This window comes from Lathyrus oleraceus, chromosome 7 (genome assembly GCF_024323335.1).
Source record: "Lathyrus oleraceus cultivar Zhongwan6 chromosome 7, CAAS_Psat_ZW6_1.0, whole genome shotgun sequence".
Lineage (NCBI taxonomy): Eukaryota > Viridiplantae > Streptophyta > Magnoliopsida > Fabales > Fabaceae > Lathyrus > Lathyrus oleraceus.
Window position 1 is genome coordinate 281,382,745 of NC_066585.1, and position 22,649 is coordinate 281,405,393.

Consider the following 22,649-nt stretch of genomic DNA (forward strand, 5'->3'; position numbering starts at 1 on the left):
GAGGTGTACTCGATCTGTCTCAATAGGTTTGTTTAGTATTGGTTAGAACTACTAGACAGCTTTTGGATATAGTGGTCACTGGGTGTTGGTTGCTATGTTTTATTCTCTTAATTGTAGTACTTTGAGGAATACAAATCTTACTCAAGAGCTCATTTGCTATGTTTTACTCTCTTAATTGTTGTACTTTTACTAAATCATGAATATGTTGTTGTATATTGTTGATCAAAGAATCATATATTAATGTTGTATATATGGAGGATTAATGTTGTATATAAATGGATTCATGTTGTATATATCAATGGATTAATGGTGTATAACATTGGATTAAAGGATGAAATCAATATGAATTTTACACTTTTGCAGCATGCGAACAGGTTACCAATTAAATATATATCCACTGTTTTTCAAACAAATTTTTTTAAAATAACTAACACTTTAGAGGGCGCTTTGTCCAGAAAGCGCCCTCTAAACACTTTACATTGACAACTTTAGAGGGCGCTTTTTCCTGAAAGCGCCCTCTAAACACTTTACATTGAACACTTTAGAGGGCGCTTTTTCCTGAAAGCGCCCTCTAAACACTTTACATTGACAACTTTAGAGGGCGCTTTGTCCAGAAAGCGCCCTCTAAACACTTTACATTGACAACTTTAGAGGGCGCTTTTTCCTGAAAGCGCCCTCTAAACACTTTACATTGACAACTTTAGAGGGCGCTTTTTCCAGAAAGCGCCCTCTAAGGTGTCCCTTTATGGACCACTCCAGAGGGCGCTTTTTTCTAAAAGCGCACTATAATGTGGCCACTTTAGACAGCGCTTTCTCCAGGAAACCAAAGCGCTGTCTTTACCTATGCCAGCGCCAGATTAGAGGGCGCTTTAAAGCGCTGTTATAGGCCAAAAAAAGCGCCCTCTTTTCCCTTATTTGGCGTAGTGTAGAATATTGAAGTTGCATATTAACCTTTACAATCATGCTTATTTTAACATGCCGAGTGGAAAAAAGAATGACTTGGAAAATATCTTAATGGAGAGTAGTTTATGGACAAATGAAATAAACAAATGATGTGATTATCACTACGATGAAAATTTATTGTATTAAAAGCTTTGCTACCCAGATTCTTAGGAAACCACACCAACCATTTTTAATGATACGAACAAAGACATGTGACCCCAGTAACTGCTCACATAGCAATAACTATACCATACATTTAAAAATGAATCCTCATGTATCTAATCTGAATCATATTCTATTACAGAGTTTGATGTTGTGGTCATCTAAGCCAATCTAGTGGAGATAACATCATTGAGTTCATCATCTTAATGATCATAACATGATTGTATCTAGGTTATCCCACCCAATTACAACAGCCTAAAACATTGCACTGGAACAAACACTAATCCTCTGTTACCTGGGCAAAACTACTATCCAAAACAAAGGTATATTTCCTTGTGAAATTCTAAAATGAACATGAGTCGTTTTTCATTTATATCCTTCGAATGAATAAGTCTCACATCGTTTTTATTAGAGTTTCAACTAGTGTTTATATAACTTATTCAAATTAGACTTGGCATACACATTTGGGCTAGTAGAAGGTGTATGGATTAGGCTCCGAACTAAGCCCGAAATCATATATTTTGAAATTTATATTAATTAACTTTTAAAAAAACATAATTAAAATTATTAATAAAATAATTATTCAATAAAAAAATACTAAATAATAAAATAGTCTAGTCATCAATGTCACGTAATTAAAAATATTTTTTTATCTCAATCATCATAAGATCAAAAGGCTGATTTTTAAAATGGAGGGATTAAAAGTAAAAAAATATCAAAGTAGAGGGACAAAAAGTGCATTTAAATTAATTAATTTTTATTCGATAAAATAAATATATTAATAAAAATATAAAAATAATTTTAATATATATGAAAAATTAAAGATAGCATCAAAATATATTAAATTTGTATACAAAATTTATAATGAAATTGAACGAGATACACAAATTAATAACATTGTAATTTTAAATTCAGTTAGACTAATCCAAAATAATGATAAAAATAATTTTTTTATTTATTATTCTATAATAAAACTACAATGATCTCGTGAATTATTTTCGTCTTGAATTTTCCTATTGTGTTTCACTAAGTTGAGAATTATCAACACTATATTAAAATTTATTATACAATTTAGATATTACTTAAAGACATTAAACATTGAATCATCTTCCAGGTTGAAAATTGATGCATATATATATATATATATATATATATATATATATATATATATATATATATATATATATATATATATATATATATATATATATATATATATATATATATATATATATATATATTGAATGGTAATAATATTTTTTGTTAAAATAATAAGGGTATAAATGAAAGAAAAAATTGCAAGCTAAAATCTTCAAGTTTAAAAGCTATTTCAAATAATTTTTGAAAAAACAGTTAAAAGTTAAATAACAATTATCAAACAAAGTTTTTTAATTAAGATGGGCTGAAAAGTTAAAAACTAAAAAAGTAAAAGCTCGTTTTTGGATCTTACCAAAGAGACTCTTAGAGTATCTCCAGCGGTAGCAGTTCTGTAGTTTTTCAACCAGTTTGTCAGAGTGGAAGCAGTTCTTTCACTGTTCAATGGATGGAGTTCGCCAACATGACAAGGCCAGTGCTTCAGCATGCAACAGTTACTTTCTTTTTTTCTATTTTTTTATTTAGAAAGTAGCCGTTCAACGGCTACTTATTTTTTAAAATATATTTTTTATTATAAATATAATTTTGGTTTCCAAAAATTTACCAACACAAATTTCTCTCACTTTTACTTTCTCTTCAATTTGAAATTTCTCTCTCACAATTTCATCATTTTATTCCTATACTTTTAATTTTTTTTCAACAATTTTTTCTCATTAGCATTTTTTTTACAAAATATTTAATTCAAAATTTCATCTTTTTACTTCAAATTACAATTGTTTAGGCCAAATGGATCCTAATCATTTTCATTATCAACAAGCTTTTTTCAATTACATGCAAAATTATCAAAATCCTAATCCTCAAATTTCTCAAATTCCACCGGTGCCAACAAACCCCGCCATATTTCTTCTGTCACCAAACAATCCAAACATGTATCCTATACCTCAAATGAATTCTAATAGTATGGAATTCTCTACTCAAGTTCCACCATTTTCTACTCAAGTCCCACCATTTTCTACTCAAGTTGGTACTGAAAAAGAAGAAAGGGTTGTCGTTAAAAAAAGATCTCGAGAGCAATTTACAAGGGAAGAGGATATACTACTTATCCAATCATGGCTCAATGTTTCAAAGGATCCAATTGTGGGAGTTGATCAAAAGGCTGAGAGTTTTTGGTTAAGAATTGCTGCTAGTTATAACCAATATCGTGGGCAATTGCGGGAAAAGTTAGAGGGACAGTTAAAATGTCGATGGCATAGAATAAATGGCATGGTTCAAAAATTTGTTGGGTGTTACAAAATTGCTCTTAAAGGAAAGAAAAGTGGGACATCCGAGACCGATGTCATGGCAGATGCACATGCTATTTTTGCTCAGGATCAAGGTACAACATTCAATCTTGAGTATGCATGGCGATTGTTAAAAGATGAAGCTAAATGGCGCATCGTCGAAGAATCGATTGGAAGTTCTGTAAAAATAACAAGACTTATGCTAGTGGGGCATCATCGGAGAACCCAGATACAACTTCAAGTTATGAGTTTAACTCATCATCACCAATGGAGCGTCCAATGGGACAAAAAGGAAGGGTAAGGCATCCGAAATTCCAAATACAACGCAAGATGCAAAGAATAAAAGAGCAATAACAATGGACAGACTTGCGCAAGCTAAGGAGGACGAGCTAGAATTAAGGGTAGTGCAAATGATGATGAAAGACACTTCTACTATGAACGATAGTCAACGAGATATTCATGAAAAATATTGTAATAAGATGAAAAAAAATATGGAATGTAGTTAGTATCACTTATGTAAAATGGTCATTAGTACCACTTTAATTTATCAACACCTATGTAAAATGGTCATTAGTACCACTTTAATTTAAACTAGCCGTTATTCAAACTACCACTTTAATTTAAACTAGCCGTTATTCAAACTAGCCGTTATTCAAACTAACCGTTATTTAAACTAGCCGTTATTCAAACCATTATATATACTACCACTTATGTCATTATTCTCTCATTCTCATCTTATTCTTCTCATTTTTCTCTCATTCTTTACTCACTAAATGGATTCAGATAATTACGATCAAGAATTTTGGGAGTTGGTTGAAGAAGAATTTATGGACGACAGTGATGAAGAAGAACAACTTCAGAATGAACGTCGATCTGGAAGTTCCTCTAGGCCAAAGAGAAGAACAACGGTAGATCGAGATCGTGAAGAAGGGCACAATCGATTATTCAATGACTACTTCTCGGAAAACCCAGTATACACAGATGTTCAATTCCGAAGAAGGTTCAGAATGCATAGGCATGTATTTCTTTGAATTGTAGATGCCCTTGGAAATCATGATGAATATTTCCAAATGAGGGTCGATGCAACTGGTAAAATGAGTCTTTCACCATTGCAGAAATGTACATCTGCTATTCGTATGCTGGCGTATGGGTCTCCTGCTGACCTTGTAGACGAATATGTTCGAATCGGTGAAAGCACTTCAATTGAGTGCTTAGAAAGATTTGTTAAGGGTGTCAATGTTGTATTTGGCGCTGAGTATTTGAGAAAGCCTAACAACACTGATGTTGAACATCTTTTACAAATGGGAGAGTCACGTGGCTTTCCAGGTATGTTGGGTTCCATCGATTGTATGCATTGGGTATAGAAAAATTGTCCTGTTGCCACTACGCCAAAAAGGTTTTTTAACAGCGCATCTTAGACAGCGCTTTTAAAAGAAAGCGCTGTCTAAGGTTAAAATAAAAATAAAACACGGAAAATGTTCTAAAAAAATAATGAAAGCGCTGTCTAAGGGGGGGTCTTAGACAGCGCTTTTAGAAAGCGCTGTCTAAGACCCCCCCTTAGACAGCGCTTTTAGAAAGCGCTTTTAAATATAGACCTTAGTCAGGGCTTTTGAGAAAGCGTTGTTTAAAGTCTTTCAATTAAAAAAAAAAATTAAAACCAAAAGCGCTGTCTAAGGTGGGGGTTTAGAAAGCGCTTTTGGAAAGCGTTGTCTAAGGCTTATCTTAGAAAGCGCTTTCCACAAAAGCGCTGTCTAAGGTCTAATTAAAATTAAATTTCAGACTTTTGTTTTCGTTCTCAGTTCTTTTTGTTTTCCCTCCTGCGATTAAACCCCTCCAGCGAACCCTAACAGCGAACGAGAATACATTGTAATCATTCGGTTTCAATACCAGAAAGTGTTTGAAGAATCGGTTTTAGAACGTCATTTCTACTGCGGTATGTTCTTCATTTCTGCATTTTTTCATTTCTGATTCAGTTCGTCATTTCTACTGCGTTTTGTTCGTCATTTCTTAACATTTTCATTCATTTGGTTTCAGGCATTGCAAGTGTTTGAAGAATATTTCATTTCTGAAAGTGTTTGAAGAATCCTTCATTTCGGTATGTTCTTCATTTAGGGAAATATCAGTATTTGTAAATAACTTCATCAGTATTTTTCATGCTCTGTTATTTTGTTTGGTTCAATGCTTGCTCTTTTTGTTTGTAAAATACACTGTTGATGCTCAATTGCCAACCCTAACTGAATGAGAAATAAAAATTCACACTGAAATTTTACCGATTCTCTCTAGTTTGTACGATTTGTCCTTACCGATTGTATATCCTATGTAAGCTTTTTCACACTGGTCACTCGAGAACGAAGGTTAACAAAGAACATGACGGTCACTCATGAACGGGGGTTATCGAAGCTCGCACCGGTAACTTACTCTTGGCTCCTCTGTTGTACCCTTTTCTCATCTCTCTTGACTGCTTTCTTGCTAGGGTTTAATTTTTTATTGTATTTTTCTCACTAATGATTGTTGGAATCACATCATAAATTGAAACTATGTTACTTTGAATTTTTGATTTTTTAGGGTTTAAGATTTCTAGTAATTGGTGTTGTGGGAGTCACAGTTGGGCTTGTTGACTCAACTTTAGGGTTTATTGTTTAACATATAGAGATGCATGAAATCTGAATCACAACTACTTTATTGTTTGTGTAAATCATGAAGGAAATATATTTTTTCTATTACGTTATGTGAACTTGGGATAACAGGGGAGCAATACTTAGGCTTTTGAATAACCAATAAGCTCAACTAATGATTTGGATAATAATCTCTTCAAGTCTGCAATGTTGTATTTTAGTTAATGTTGCTAAGTTGTAGTCAAATGCTTCCCCTATGGTTTCAGCTGTTACGATGATGTCAGGCTGTTGTCTTTTGATTGATTATGTCATTCTGGTTTGTATTTCTGGGTCTGTGTGTTCTGCAGAAAGTTTAGTTTTGGAGGTGTATAACCGACTTGTATTAGGGTCCTGTTGGCTTTTGCTGTCATTAGTGTAGCTCTAACCTGTCAGTGCAGTGAGGCATGATATTCGACCGTTTATGAGTTGACAACTTGTAGAGGGTTTGCAGGGTTGTTATGTTGGCGCTCCGGTTTTGGGACCGTGTTTTTGAGTCTAGCTCTGAGGCACATTTTATTATTGGCTTGGCACTTGGTTCATTGAAAAATTGTTGGTTGGTCTAAGGCGTTTAGAGTGTATCTTTTCTCATCTTTGCTGCGTCGGCAGAGGTGAATGAATATTGAATGCTGGCTTATTTTCCTCAAGTTTGTAATAGGAGGTGGTAGATGAGTTATATTTATGGTAGTGTGTTATTTTGTTAATTTGGTTGTATCTGGTATAGAAGCATATTTGTTGGTTCTTGTACTAGTTTCTTTGTGATGTCTGTGGTGTCCTGGTTGCACATCTTGTGCCTTAATTAATAAATTGCTTTTTGGCTTTTTCAATAAATAAAAAGTTAATTTGAAAGATGTAAGAATGATTGATAGATTGCATGTTTCGGTTGGTGTTGGAAGAGACCAGGTGTAAGTTTGTTTGTTAAGTATGTTTATTGTGTTGGCATTTAACGTGCTATGGCACTTTAAGATATTGATTCATAATTTGTATACATTCCCCAAATAATATTATAATGAAATGAATGAGATAACTTCTTATTTGAATGAGATCAACATGACTTTCACCTATTAATATATAATTTATTGAAAAGATTGAGTTGTCTAAATTTCTCCAAGTGCAATGTAACAACTTAATTCTACCAGTTATCTTACTTATCTAGCTTGAAGAGTTAAGTAGAATTAATAGAAAGAGATTTTGCTTTTAGGTGCAGTTTGATATATTAGATACTTTGGGATGTCTATTATACAGTTAGTATGTATTCAATTAAAATATGTGTATGTGTTTTTTAAGGAGTATACAACTTTTTTGCTATATGATTTTAGTATATAATGTTGCAAGATAACTTATGTGTATAAATGAAGTGGTGACTTGTCTTGGTTAGAGAACTTGTTGAACAAGTTATAGGAGTAGATGAGTTTTTTTATCTAGTAACTGTTGTCACATATCATCTGAATTGGAATAGTTAGCTAGGCTACTTAATTACTACAAATTAACAATTTTAATCTTGTAACTGTTTTGCGTGTGCATTTGACACCTATCATTTCTTTAACACTAGTTTTCATTTTCAGCGCATACTCTCTCACCTCCGTTCATCTTTCTCTCCGGCTCATGTCTTGCCGCCATTAGACATTCATATTGTAAGTTTAATCTTTTCGTTCCTTCCTCATTCTACAAATGTTTCACACTTATCATTTCTTTAACACTAGTTTTCATTTTCAGTCCATACTCTCTCATTGTCGTTCATCTTTGTCTCGTGCTCCTATCTCGCCATCATTATACATTCATATTGTAAGTTTAATCTATGTTATTTCCTCATATATGAGTAGATGCGTTTTGCAGTCCTCTCTAAATTGTCTAATTTATTCATATTTGTTATGTTTTGCCTTGTAAGTGAGTCACATTAGATTGAATAAATTGATATGAAATGAGTTCCTTGGAACTAAGTCCTTTCTCTTGACAAAAAATTGTAATTGTTATTACTGATGTATAATGTGAGGATTACTTTATGATAGCAGTATATTTTCCATGAATGAATTAGCTGGGAGAAACACAAAAGTTTTTGTTGTGCATGTAGTCTTAAATAGTATATAGGCACAAAGTTTAGACCACTAATTTCACAGGATATGTTATTATGATTGAGTGCATTTTTGTCTAACAGTTCTGAAAATGTGTGCTATAATCAAACATGATATATAGTTTTCTGTATCGGACAGGTTTATGGTGTCAGATATGTGTTAGACACCGATACTTTGACTATTTTGGAGTATCGGGGTTTCCTAGAGTTCAAGAGATTTGGTAGATTGCTGATTATATCCTTAAGCTAACATTTCTCTAAAGCCTAAATATACAAATCAAATTGATTTTGTGTGGAATCCATTTATTTTGTGTGAAATGAAAAACACCAACATATAGCTAGTAGGTAGTCTGTTATATGAAAATTGTGAATTTGGTAATCAAGTCAGAGAGCTTTCTAGGAATTATTTTAGAAGTGAAATAGATGAGCTTTTGTTTTGGTTCTAACTTTTAATATATGGATTCTTGGTGAATGCTGATGAATACATATTTGTGCCTTTTATGTTTTTAGGGATTATGACATAAATGAAACTTTGTTCAATATTTTCAGTAGCTGGCACAATATTGAGCTAATTATATCCATATCTATGATAGACTCTATACACTTTATCTAATTTAATAATCTATTTTTCTATTCAACAACTGTCTACAATTATTTCCTATCATGTGTTACATTTTCTATTTTTTTAAAGCCGCATAATACTCTCTAACTATGTACAAAAACAAATTTCTCCATGGAATACAGACAAGCTATATGGAGCATTACCTTCTGCTAAGGTTCCTATTCTGTTGTGAATGATGCACATATTTTTTAGAAAGCGCTTTTTAGAAAAGCTTACATAGGATAAATTTTAATCTAAGGGGGGGGCTTAGACAGCGCTTTTTGAAAAGCGCTGTCTAAGGTATACCTAAAAAAATTAAAATAGGAGGGTCTTAGAAAGCGCTTTTGGCCGAAGCGCTGTCTAAGGGGGTGGGGCTTAGACAGCGCTTTTCAAAAGCGCTGTCTAAGGTATACCTAAAAAATTTAAAATAAGAGGGTCTTATAAAGCGCTTTTGGCCAAAGCGCTGTCTAAGGGGGGGGGGGGGGGCTTAGACAGCGCTTTTAAGATTTAAAAAAGCGCTGTCTAAACCTTTAGCAGCGGAGGTTTAGACAGCGCTTTAAAGCGCTGTCTAAGGCTAAAAAAAGCGCTGTCTAAGGTCTTGTTTGTTGTAGTGTGCATGGAAAGGACAATTTTGTCGAGGTGATCATGGTAAGCCCACGATCATGCTTGAAGCAGTGGCATCACAAGACTTATGGATTTGGCATGCTTTTTTTGGTATTACAGGTTCAAACAATGACATTAATGTGCTAAACCAATCCAACGTGTTTAACGATATTTTGGAAGGACGTGCTTCCAATGTGCAATATACAATCAATGGGACACCATATAATATGGGGTATTATTTAGCAGATGGTATATATACCGAGTGGGCTACATTTGTCAAGACTATTTCAATGCCACAGGGAGAAAAGAAAAAATTATTTGCTCAACATCAAGAATCGGCTAGAAAAGATGTGGAGCGAGCATTTGGAGTGCTTCAATCTCGATTTGCAATTATACGTGGCCCAGCGCGTGCCTGGCACATGGACACTCTCAAGCATACCATATATGCCTGCATCATGTTGCACAACATGATTGTGGAAGATGAACGACATACATATGGAGGTAATTTTGATTACTCTTATGATAATGTGGATATCAATAACTCAACAACTGAAACATTTAGCGGTCCTCATCCGAATCTTGCAACAAGACTACAAAGAAGAGCAAGTATTCAAGAAAAACAAGTTCATCGTAAACTTCAAGGAGATCTAGTCGAATATATTTGGGAACGTTTTGGACATGAAGATGATGAAATTTAAGTTTGATTAATTATGTGATGTTATTTATTTTTATTGTTTTTAATTATATATCATGTATTTGAGATTAATTTTAATTATCATTTTAAATTATAAGTTTAATTTTTTTTTATTTTATATCAAATTTAATTTAAAACACTAAAATTATTATTTTAATTAATATAAAATTTAATATGAATAAAATATTAATATATAAAATAAAATTGTGAGATCCAATCTGAGTTCTTCAGAGTTGCACCATTGGAGTGAAAAAGTAGTTGAGTTGCTTCAAGCTGACGTGGTTTAATAGGTCCCATAAAGAATCAAAAAATGGGTTCACGGTTGGAGATGCTCTTAGAGACCAAATTGTTACTAGTATTTTTTAATGTGTGACTTCTTTTTATTATAAAAAAGAAATGATGATGGTACGTTAAAGATATTGTTCAAAAAGTTACGAGTCATATTTTTCATCCTTTATCTTTTATTTTTGACAAAATATCATTTTTGTTCATTATCTTAGTATTGGGTTTTATTTTAGTCCTTAATTTTTAAAAGATCGATTTGATCCTTTATCTTTTTAAACAATATCATGTTAGTTCTTTCAATTAGCTTTGTTAATCAAAGTTAAATTAAGTCTATATCTGAACATACCAATTGGACATGAATCTCAATGGCGGTGCTATGAGCTGCAATGGTGGAATCGACTTATGCAATGGTTCTCCTTCTTTAAATGTTATTGTTTCTCTGCAACCATTCTCCTAAGTATTGTATTTGCATAGAGTTGCGGTTCTATCCCCTCAATTTCTAGTTGAGTATCTTGCATGCACTTTCTTCTTCCAAGTATATTTCTTGACACTAGTTATATAGCTTCATTAATTTGAATGCTTTATAGAATACATGTTATTATGCTCCTTTCAATGTCAGTTTACCTTGTTGCAATTCAATAAAAAGAGCGACATGATTCAAATAGTTATAAAACTGTACCGTATATTGTGTAATTAAGATCACAATTTTTTTAATTAATTAATTAACCCTACCACAGAAGATGGCATCGTTTTTCATCTCCTTTTTATTTTGTTGTAAAACGCATTTCGCATGCATTTACTATAAATCTGAATAGAATACATTTTGTTGAATTGTTTAAAAATATATGTTTTAAAATATATATTTTATTAGTAAAACAAATAAGAAATGTGATGTAGTATGGTGGTACACTATCTTTTCAAATAATTATTAGAATGATGATTCAATTTTGGCATGAGATACTGTTTAAACAAAATAGATGTAAAGGATTTCTTGGGATCAAAATAAATAAATAAAACTGATAAAAACTCGTATTTAGTTATATTTTGTTTTTATTTTTTATTGGAAAAAATAATTAAAAAATAATTATATATTCTTACTAAAATTAATTCACAATTTTCCCACACAATATTACTTTTTCTATTTTAAAAAATTAACATTACCTCATACGCTCATATGTGGATAAGCAACCTAGTAGGAACAACATTACCTCAGACGCTCATATGTGGATAAGCAACCGGTAGGACCAGACAAAAAAGTGATACTATCAAGTTTGACTCGCAAGTTCCTATTACATTGTAGCTTTATAATTGATTAAGTTTTGAGTAAATAATAAATAATATTCATAAATTTGGTTTATATTTTTCTCGACCGTTTAAATTTTTTAAATATATTATTTATCTAAATTGATTTTTAGTTTTATCTTTAAATTTATCAAAAACTTATAATTACTTTAAATAAAAATTATTTTCAATTGAATTCATGAACTTTTAAATAACTTTCAATGTTATTAATTTTTGTATATGAACACTCGAATTTATATTAAATTGAAAATAAAAAATACTTTAAATAATATATCAGATCAAACATATAGTTTATATAATTTTAGATAAAGTTCTTGAATAATCAATATTAATAATTTTATATATTTCAATGCAATGTTGATTTTGGAATTTTTTAAAAATATGTTGAAATTTTTTAAATATTTCTTGAAAGAATAACTTTCTATAAAATAAAAAAATTATTATTATTAACATATTTTTATTTGGAAAATATTATAGCAAAATAAATTATATTTGAACAATTTATATAAATCTATCAAATCCTTCTTCTAATACACATTTTTAATTCTTTTAAATTAAAAATATTTTGTTTTATGAATAGAAATAAATTTTCAAAATCTTATCCACCTAAATATATATACTCTTTATCACGTTACATTACAATCTCTTTTAATCATCTTTGCCAACAAACTTAAAGATGGCTGAAGGAGAAGCAACTATTGCTCCTAAATCTCTTGAGGATTTTGATCCTCCAAAGAAGCCCAAAAGGAACAAATTCGCTCTTGCTTGTGCTATCTTGGCTTCTATGACTTCTATCTTACTTGGTTACGGTGAGTACATATACAATCATACCATAAACTCATTTCTATTCCTAGATGTCATTATGCCATTTATAACAACTACATATGATGTTATTATTGTAACAGATATTGGTGTGATGAGTGGAGCAGCTATCTATATCAAAAGAGACCTTAAAGTAACCGACGTACAGATCGAAATTCTCTCAGGCATCATAAACATTTACTCTCCCATAGGTTCTTACATAGCAGGGAGATTCTCAGATTGGATTGGTCGGCGTTACACGATTGTCCTCGCCGGAGTAATTTTCTTCGTAGGAGCTATTCTTATGGGACTTTCTCCAAACTACGCATTTCTTATGTTCGGTAGATTCTTCGCTGGCGTTGGCATAGGTTTTGCTTTCTTGATTGCTCCTGTCTATATCTCTGAAGTCTCTCCAACTTCATCTCGTGGATTCCTCACTTCCTTGCCTGAGGCAAGTTTTCTATTTGATTTTCTTCAATTATTTACCTTTTAGATTAGAAATTAATTTAAGTTAGATTATGAAGAATATATATTAGATTACATGAACCACTATGTGATAGAACAGATAGTTGAACATACTATAGTGACTTGAATTCAAGTCTAAATATATAAGAATGCTTTTCAGGTATTTTTGAATGGGGGGATTTTAGTCGGATACATCTCAAACTATGGATTTTCAAAGCTGCCACTCCGCTATGGTTGGCGGGTGATGCTTGGAATCGGTGCCATCCCTTCTATATTCCTAGCCATAGCAGTATTAGCCATGCCAGAGTCACCGAGATGGCTCGTTGCCAAGGGTCGATTAGGAGAAGCTAAAAAAGTTCTTTATAAAATCTCTGATTCTAAAGAAGAAGCTCAACAGAGATTAGATGATATTAAAGAGATTACAGGGATTCCCTCAGACTGCGACGACGAGATTGTTTCAGTGACAAAAGTTCAAGGCAAAGGCGTATGGAAAGAATTGTTTCTTCATCCTACACCGGCAGTTCGTCACATTTTCATTGCCTCTCTTGGTATTCACTTCTTCGCACAAGCCACTGGCATAGACGCTGTCGTTTTGTACAGCCCTAGAATCTTTGAGAAGGCTGGGATTAAATCTGACCAAAATAAACTTCTTGCAACGGTAGCTGTTGGATTTGTGAAAACAGTGTTTGTCTTAGTGTCCACTTTTTTATTGGACCGTGTTGGGAGGCGTATGTTATTGTTAACCAGTGTTGGTGGGTTAATAATCTCACTTCTTACATTGGCGGTTAGTCTCACTATTATTGCTAACTCCCGTGCCACACTAACGTGGGCTATTTGGCTTAGTATAGCTGCAGTGTTGTCTTATGCGGGTACCTTTTCAATTGGGTCGGGGCCCATTACATGGGTTTATAGTTCTGAGATATTTCCATTGAGGCTTCGAGCTCAAGGCGTGTCTATTGGGGCGGTGGTGAATAGGCTCACTAGTGGAGTCATATCCATGACATTTTTGTCCCTTTCGAAGGCAATCACCATTGGGGGTGCATTTTTTCTTTTCGCGGGAATTGCAATTGTAGCATGGGTTTTTCACTATACTATGCTCCCTGAAACACAAGGCAAAACGCTGGAGGAAATAGAAAGGTCTTTCGGTAGTTTCTGGAGGAAGCGAAAGACGAGTCCTCCTGCTGAAGGAGTGAACCGTGAAACGCAATTATGTACCAATGACCAGACTATGACAACTGAGGATTGATGTAGTTATTGTTGATAAATTAATGCTAAACTTTTAATTATACGAAGAGTTGATGAAATTACACGAATCAATCATTTTGTTTTAAATAATTTTTTATAAGTAAGTTATTTTATTAGACTTGGAGACACTTGAATAATTGTTTGCAAATCATAAATTGATTTGGAGATGATAAATAATGAAGAGTTTAAATTATGCAATAGTACGATAAGATTTACTCTTTTGACTTTTAATATTTTAACTGATCACTCATACACATGCAAAGCGCATGACCATGCGACTTTCACACCACTTATTTCATAACTTCAAAGCTTCACATATTCTTGCTTGATTCAATATTGATATAGTAGCATTTCATTTATAATTGGACTCTTCTAAATTATGAGGCTTGAGATTGATTTTTTGATCAGACGGTATCATCAGAGATTGTTGGATAAAAGACCACCAAAAACTTCACTAAATGTCATTTGACATTAGGTGTTATCATCATCAAAACCACCAAGGTCGTCTGACGCTTGCCGACAGTTGTATCTAGAAGCACATAGATCAACATTCTCCTCTTTTTTATGATGATATCACATCTCTCAAGGAGATGGTAAAGACAAAAAAAATGGGTGAATGATTGAAGTGATTAAAATCTCTCTCACAAAAATAGACAGTATATTCAACTCCTCCTGAGAGTATACTTCTTCCTCTATAGCATAAATAAGACATATGAAAATAAATAAATAAATATATATATATATATATATATATATATATATATATATATATATATATATATATATATATATATATATTATATATATATATATATATATATATATATATATATATATATATATATATATATATATATATATATATATGAATGAGTTATTTGATAAAGTGGGGAAAATAAGCACGAAGAAATGCACAATTAAGTAAGATATAAGATCATACTTCTCGCCAGAGTGACAACATCTAGCTTTGATAATTGTTCTTTTAGTGGGATTCTTTTTGTTGGCATTCCTTTTTCTCAAAAAGAACTCTTCCTGAGCAAAAGGTAAAAGCTTTAGAGAACTTCTTCCTCTTGATTCTTTCTTGAATCAAACTTAATTTTTTTAATCTCTCTAGAGATACAATTCTGGAATTTATTTACTTCTTTCTAAGATTCCTTTCAAGAAATAACTCTTCAATCATTAAATTTCTTCGCCTTAAAAGAACTTTAGACAAAAAAAAATTGACAATATGCTTTTGATGTTGCAAAGTATTCCTTCTTCACTTTTGTAGTTGTAAAGTTTTAGATATCTTTGTCCACTCCTTAAGTTAATCTATTTAAAAAAACCTTTCTCTGGTTGATTAATTTACAGGCAAAGAGAGTACCAAAGCTCCCCATCATAAACCTTTTGAATTTATTTTACATTATATCAAAAAAATGTTCATGCACAAGAATTTGTTAGTAGTACCGAATCGACAAAAATATGCACAAGAATTTGGTATAAAGCCTTTTTCAGTTTGAACACATGATTTAGGTAAAGAAGGATTTATAAAATCGAGAGGTTGGCCAACAAATAGTTCATCATGGATGTAATCCTTCGTGAACACGCTCTTTACATTCATTTGAAAGAGTTTTGAAATTTAAAATGCATGAGAAAGCTAAACGTATCCTTTTGGCCTTTAATCTAGATACTGGGGCATAAGTCTCATTGAAACTTATGCTCTGTTAATTGTACCCTTTTGCAAGGAATCTTGCTTTATTTCTTAAACATTTCATTTTAGGGAAGCGTGTCGCTAAAGACCAATTTAGTTCCGAGACTACATTAGATGAAGGTTTGGGAACAAGTTTCCAAATATTTTTCCTCTCAAATTGATTTAACTCATCTTGGATCACAAGAGACCAATGTTGATGAGAGATTCATCAACTTCCTTTGACTCAATTTGAGAGACAAAATCCATAAAGTTACATACTTTTCTAGGGGAGTTTCAAGTTGTGACTCCCTTAGAAATATATGTGGAGCTATGTGTTTACAGATATAATGACTGCAGGATTCAGCTAACCTACATTATTTTGAAGATGACAATATTATGAGGTGAAATCTTTATCTAATGGGATGATCAAGTTGTTGTGCTTGAAGATCAAGATGTCAAAGCTCATATATTAATGACAACACATTATGTCAAGCGAAGTTTAGTGGAATCCCATATGATCCCAGTCAAGTAATCTCTCTCATGATGGTATATATCAAGAAGCCTTATCAAGCCTTATTCGATAAAAGAAGTCAAGTCCCAAATTCAGTGTTGAATCATTGTTTTATCAAGCTATTGATCTTGGATCTTTAGAGTTGTGAAAGTGAGAAAGTGAGAAATCTCGCTTTGTCCGTGTTGAGTAGTCTGGATTTGTAAAGTTTTAATATTAGCTCTTGAATTACTAAAGCAAAGCATACACACACACTTTCAAATTATCGGAAAGCCTCCATGACTTTGTTAAAATTACCAGAAAACATTTTTGAATATTTTTGTATTTAGCTAATGGATTAGGGACTCATTCTAATAAATTAAAAGGATTTTCACATGGAATAATCGATTAGCCCATTAAGGCTAATCAATTATCACTTTTTTAGTTCCCATATTCGATTTATGATAAGGTCGTTCAAAAACATTCATTTTTTAGCATAGATAATAGATCAGTCTTAGCGGCTAATCAATTAGCAACATTAAAAAGACTATGGAATATTTCCATTTTTGAGAAACACTTTGTCCTATTCATAGAGAGCTCATTTCCCATTTCATTCACACCAGAAAACATATTTTTAATACTCTATCTCACTCTCCCATCTCTTCTCTCCTTTTATTTCTTTTCACTTTTGCCTTAGTGCTTTGAGAGTGAAATTTACTTGTGAGGTGTTTAGTTTTAGTGTTGGGGTATTTTTGTAATATCTCTTCTAAAAATTTTGTTGTTTGGTTTTGAGTTAAACCAACGTTAAAATTTCATGTTTGACTTGTGAGGTTTGAGGCTAGCGGAAATATACCTGAACGTATCGCACGCTCGAACATACAACAGAGTCGCCATCGAACTTTATTTATTCTAGAAGGAAAGGGAAAACATCGATAAAACCTGTGGGAAAGAGATATACTGGGTAAGGAAGTCGGTTATGCAAGGGGAAGGTATTAGCACCTCAAACATCCATGGTACTCCATGGGAACTGTTTTGATTGTTCTCACTCGAATAGGTTTTATATCTAAAGATTACTCACAAAAGAATGGGAAAAGGAAAGAAATAGATAAAGTGCTCGGTGAGGATTAGGGCCCTCATGCCTACGTATCCTCATAGTGCAATGAGGAATTTAGAGCTTCGTAGTTCAAGGAACTAGAGCCGGGATATGAAAAGAAGTGTGATCGAGTATGGTCTGAACCAAATTTGAGTGTTTTGAGCTCCAACAGGGGCGAAAATATGAACCCAAGAGTAAGGTGGCTATTACCAATATGTGGACCAACAGGCCGCCACTATAGGGTAAAGCCGAAAAGACGAAGAAATAGGTGTTTGAGGTTGTAGCCCAAACATCTCTTGGTACACAAGGTGACGCAAGAAGGAGCACAAAGAGGTAATGTATTTGGCTCAAAGAATAGGTATATCACATGGAGTGAAGGAATGTAGTATATGAATGTAGCATGGAGATGAATGGAATGAAGTGACCAAAGTCACAAAATTGGACGTTTAGTGGTAAGTGACCGAAGAAGTATTGTTTGATATCGAAAGGTGAAATGTATTGGAATCCATAAGAGAAATGAGATTTGTACCATAGAGGGAAAAGGCTTTGACCGATACGTGGACCAACAGGCCGTCACTATAGGGTGTTTAGCCAAAAAAGGAAGGAATTAAGTGTTTGAGGTTGTAGCCCAAACAACTCTGGGTAGAAAGGTGGACTACATTAGGTGTCCTAAAAGGGTATGTATGGAATCCCAAAGAAAGTGTATTTTAATATCAAAGAAATAATATGTCACTGGGTGAACGCTTTATGATAGAAGGTGGGTGATGAATAGTGAAAGATATGGATGATGCCCTAAGGCGGAAGAATGAATAATTAGAAGTATGCTCGCCAAGGATTCGCATCTTCGTGCCTACATATTCTTATTGTGCAATGAGAAAGTCAGAGCAATCGTAGTTTGGAACCACGAGAATAGAGAGAAAGGACATCTGTCTAAGCAATGGGAGCTCACAAGACAAATACCAATTCAAGGAATGATTGCAGTATTGTGTAGTATAAGGAATAATGTCACTTGCTGGGGAAACAAACAGTTCGAGATCAAATAAGATAGTATCTTGGATCCGAGAAGGAGATAGACTCTAGATCGGAGAGCAAGATAAGCATTTACCAATATGTGGACTAGCAGGCCGCCACTATAGGGTAAAGCCAAAAAGAAAGACTGGATTAAGTGTTTGAGGTTATAGCCCAAATAACTCTCGTGTGAGGAGATAGACTGTCGTTAAGACATCCCAAAAGGATAGACAAGGAGTCCAAGGATAAGTATGATTGATCTTAAAAGGTGGTATAGATTGAATGAATGAAGGATGATTGATTGATAAATAAGGTAGCAATATACAAGGTAGATTGATAAATAAGATAGCTCGCGGAGAAACTGGGTTCTCCTGCCTACGTACCCTTATAGTGTAATAAGGAAATATGAGCTTTCGTAGTTCAGCCCACTAGGGTTGAAAACAAGGTGATTGAGGCAAAAGAAAAGATTGAAATGATTGAGAGAGTTGATTAGACTTGACAGTTACTTGATAAGAATCACACTAAATTCTATGAGTAAAAGTAGATATGATAAGCAACGAGCCAAACGTATCGCACCCAAAGATATCCAGAACGAGTGTAGGAAAGCTCCAGTCTCATTCCTTCTTTACTACTTAAGGCTCGTGGCATGTGACTCTTATCCTAACTTTCAAGTGGAGTGAGAAGAATTTTTGTTGTTTTTTCTTGCGTTGATGAAGACCTTATCAATTGTTTGATTCGAATTGCACTAAAGTCTATGAATAGAGGTGAATACGATGAGCGTTGGGTCATTCGTCCCATACCCAAAGATACTCAGAATGGGGGTAGGAATTCTCCAGTCCCACTCCTTCTCTATTGCTTAAGACTTGTGTCGTACAATTTGATTCATGATTGATAAGTTGTTGATGTAGTCCTTGCTTGTTGTATTATTTTGTGGAGAGAGAGAGAGAGAGAGAGAGAGAGAGACTTGCCAATCGTATGATTAGAATTGTGCTAAAGTCTATGAATAGAGGTGAATACGATTAGCGCTGGGTCATACGTCCCATACCCAAAGATACTCATAATGGGGGTAGGAATACTCCAGTCGCATTCCTTCTCCATTATTTAAGGCTCATGCCACACAATTCCAACTTTGATTTAACAAGCTCTTGCAGTTTCTACCTTTGAAGCACTTATATAATCCGCTGCTTGGTATGACTGGGGATGCCTTGATCGAGAATATGACTTGAGGCTGCGAGCTCCACAGTTTAGAAGAAAAGTCTTATTAAGTGACCAAGGGTCTTTTGGTCACTCAAATTAGACTGTGGGATTATACAAGTTCAAAGGATTTAATTGATCAACATTGCTTTTAATCAATTTAAATCATGGGGTTGAAATGATTTAGGAAACTATGATATAACTTAGTCTAATGGTTAGAATTTGTTCGAACTATCCTTAGGGATCATGTCATGATTAGTCAAAAATTGGATTAAAATTCTATGTACAAATTCTAAGGGAACATGCAATTGTTAGGAATTGATTAAAATTCTAATATCAAGTTCTAGTCCTAAGGGAACATGTTATTGTTAAGAATTGGTTAAAGTTCTATGCAAAATTTTAATCCTAGAGGAGCATGTGATTATATGGACAAAATGCCCAAAATTACCCCTAAAGGGTAAAAGGGTCTTTTGACAATTTTTATCGAATCTAAAATTCTAATCATGAAAATTCTAGTTAAATTCCTAATTGGTTTAATTAACCTAAATTCTAACAATTAAAAATAATCAACAAATAACAAACAAAACAAATGAAATGGTGTGGGCCTTTGCATAACAGGGGGTGCAGGCCTTGTTTGATGCATGCTGGAAAAAAGAGCAAAACAGAGTCCAAAAGCATGGGCTTCAGCAGCCAAAGCCCAATGCTGAACAAGAGTCTCTTCAGCCAGGGGGTGCAGCAGAAAAATTGAAGTGAGAGGGTACTGCATTGGGCTTGGAATGTGGCAGGCCCAACCGGAAAAATAGGCCCAAAGATTGGGGGATGTGTTAGGAAAAATCAGAAAAATTTGAATGTCTTGTGCGCCTTTTCCCTGACAGTTCAGACTGCCGGTGCCGGAGCCTCACCATGGACCACCGCGCCGGAAATCGCTCCCGGCGGCGGTGGCTACCGGAAATGAAAAACGGAAACACCTCCATCTTCGTCTCCACCTCCTGAACGAGGATCCACTCTCCAACTTCTCCAATTTCTGTCCTAAATCCAATAATGAGACCGAATCCTCAAGAACCCCTAAAAACTCAGATCTACAATACTCCTCCATGAACAAGATTTGGAGCTCCTCACGATAGGGGTTTGTAATAGCATGGTGTAATGTTCAGCATAACAGCCAAAATGCAATGAAAAAAGGACCTACCTCTGAAGCTGAGAATTGCTCCGGCGAGTGTTGATCGAAGAAGATGAAGACGGAAAATCACTTGTACAAGAAGGTAAGATATTGCTTTTACTCCCTTCCGATTAGCTTGCTTTCTAAAAGTATTGTAGTATGATGTGGTTGAGCTCACTCTTCTTGAAGCTTCAATGTGAAGCTTCAATGGAGTTTAGGAAATTGAGCTTTCAGTGTGAGAGGGAGAGGATTCAGAGAAAGATTGCAGAGAATTGAAGGTGATGAATATAGAAAAGTTGCAAAATGGTTGAGAGCTTCAAATGATGATGAAGATGAGAATTTATAGTGATTAGGCTTGGAATTAATGAGGCTTGGAGTTAGGCTTGGAGTTAGTTAAATGAGGTCTAGAGTTAGTTGGGATGAACTCAGTGAGTTTAGGTCGTTAACTCACTGAGTTGGAAGTTAGTTAATTGGTTAATTTAGTGGAAATGGTGGTTTATGACTGGCTAGTGCAAGTGAAAATTTGAATGAAAATTAGGCTTTGATGTTGGCTAAGGCACAATAACTATCATGACTTGCAACTGTAGGTTACTCATTGTATGGTCATGTTGTGTGATTTTGGTTTATGTTGTGTTTGTGCAGGTTGAAGTGTTTGTGAATTTGCTACACTTGATTTGCTGCAAAATTAACGTGTTCGCAATGTATGTGGTTGAAGCTTGATGAAGTACCAAACCTTGGAGTGTCGTCGAGTGCTCACGGCTTTTCTGGTGTTTATGCAGGTGTGCATTGGTCTTGGATTGCAAGCTTCAATGATGAAGGATCATGCTTCAACCCTAAAGTTCCCTTCTCACATTAGTAGTGCAAAATCCTGCAAAACAAGCAATGAGTCGACTCAAACAGGGAATGAGTCGACTCAAATAATGATTTTCCCAAGGTTGAGTCGACTTGGGAGTCGACCTGTCCGGACCCGTGACGAAATGATTTAAAGGAAAATTGGCAATGAGTCGACGCAAGGCACGGGTGAGTCAATTCAATCAGGAATTCCCAGAATTAAGTTGACCTGGGAGTCGACCGGTTCCGACCCGAGGGAATGAGGTTCAAAGACAAAAGGTGAATGAGTCGATGCGACGAGTGAGTGAGTCGACTCACTCAAGTTTCCCATAATTGAGTCAACCGGTGGGTCGACATGTTCAGACCCAAGGGTTTTGCGCCGAGTCATGAGTCGAGTCACCGGGCTGAAACCTCCAAAAAATGGGTTTTTTACAATGTTACACCTTTTTTGCACCTTTCTTATATGTGATGAATATATTATGGATAAAAATGAAAGGAATTGACCCATTGAATGAAAATGAATTGACTTAATACATGATCACGACCATACACTTAACCCAAGACCTACAATTGACACATAAAAGTGAAAAATTCGACCCTGTGGACCAAGCAATAGTGGTATGACCATGATCAAGCGAATGAATGAAGGTGGACGAAAGTTATGAGACCACGGACTCGGATTATGACCAATATACTCGTGCACCGAGGGGACAAAACGGACGGACCAAGTACAGGATGTTGAGTGCGACACACTGAGATCATATGAGATTAAGGTTTTGGAGGCCTTTTGTGCCTTGGTACAAATCCAAACCGAGCATTCCCAGTTATTGCGCAAACAAACCAAAGCTCTGCAAGTCAAACACTCGAAATCCATGGTAATGAATGGTGCTTATGCATGAGTTATTAATGTATGCAATTGAAATCTAGTCAGATGTTTAGAAGGAAATGTGAAGAAAAGGGGAGGGAAACTTTTGGGGTATAACAAGGTTGTCTGTTAAAATCTCGTGTTTG

At 34.2% G+C, this 22,649-nt stretch overlaps 2 protein-coding genes and 1 pseudogene across 2 annotated transcripts; all 3 read left to right on the top strand.

The window, feature by feature from the left end:
• Positions 1-2,985: 2,985 nt before the first annotated feature.
• Positions 2,986-3,780, top strand: LOC127103445 (glutathione S-transferase T3-like). Its single transcript, XM_051040703.1, has one exon. The coding sequence runs from the start codon at positions 2,986-2,988 to the stop codon at positions 3,778-3,780; it is 795 nt and encodes a 264-aa protein (XP_050896660.1).
• Positions 3,781-3,835: 55 nt separating this feature from the next.
• On the top strand, positions 3,836-10,110 carry LOC127103446 (uncharacterized; annotated as a pseudogene).
• Positions 10,111-12,307: 2,197 nt separating this feature from the next.
• On the top strand, positions 12,308-14,244 carry LOC127101087 (polyol transporter 5). The gene is made up of 3 exons (XM_051038416.1): positions 12,308-12,495; positions 12,592-12,938; positions 13,113-14,244. The coding sequence occupies exons 1-3, from the start codon at positions 12,363-12,365 to the stop codon at positions 14,196-14,198; spliced, it is 1,566 nt and encodes a 521-aa protein (XP_050894373.1). The 5' UTR covers positions 12,308-12,362; the 3' UTR covers positions 14,199-14,244.
• Positions 14,245-22,649: the final 8,405 nt, after the last annotated feature.

Coding starts and splice junctions, on each gene's coding strand:
- LOC127101087 (XM_051038416.1), top strand. CDS start 12,363: ATGGCTGAAGGAGAAGCAACTATTGCTCCTAAATCTCTTGAGGATTTT. Junction 12,496..12,591: donor TTCTATCTTACTTGGTTACG/GTGAGTACATAT, acceptor TTATTGTAACAG/ATATTGGTGTGATGAGTGGA. Junction 12,939..13,112: donor TCCTCACTTCCTTGCCTGAG/GCAAGTTTTCTA, acceptor AATGCTTTTCAG/GTATTTTTGAATGGGGGGAT.
- LOC127103445 (XM_051040703.1), top strand. CDS start 2,986: ATGGATCCTAATCATTTTCATTATCAACAAGCTTTTTTCAATTACATG.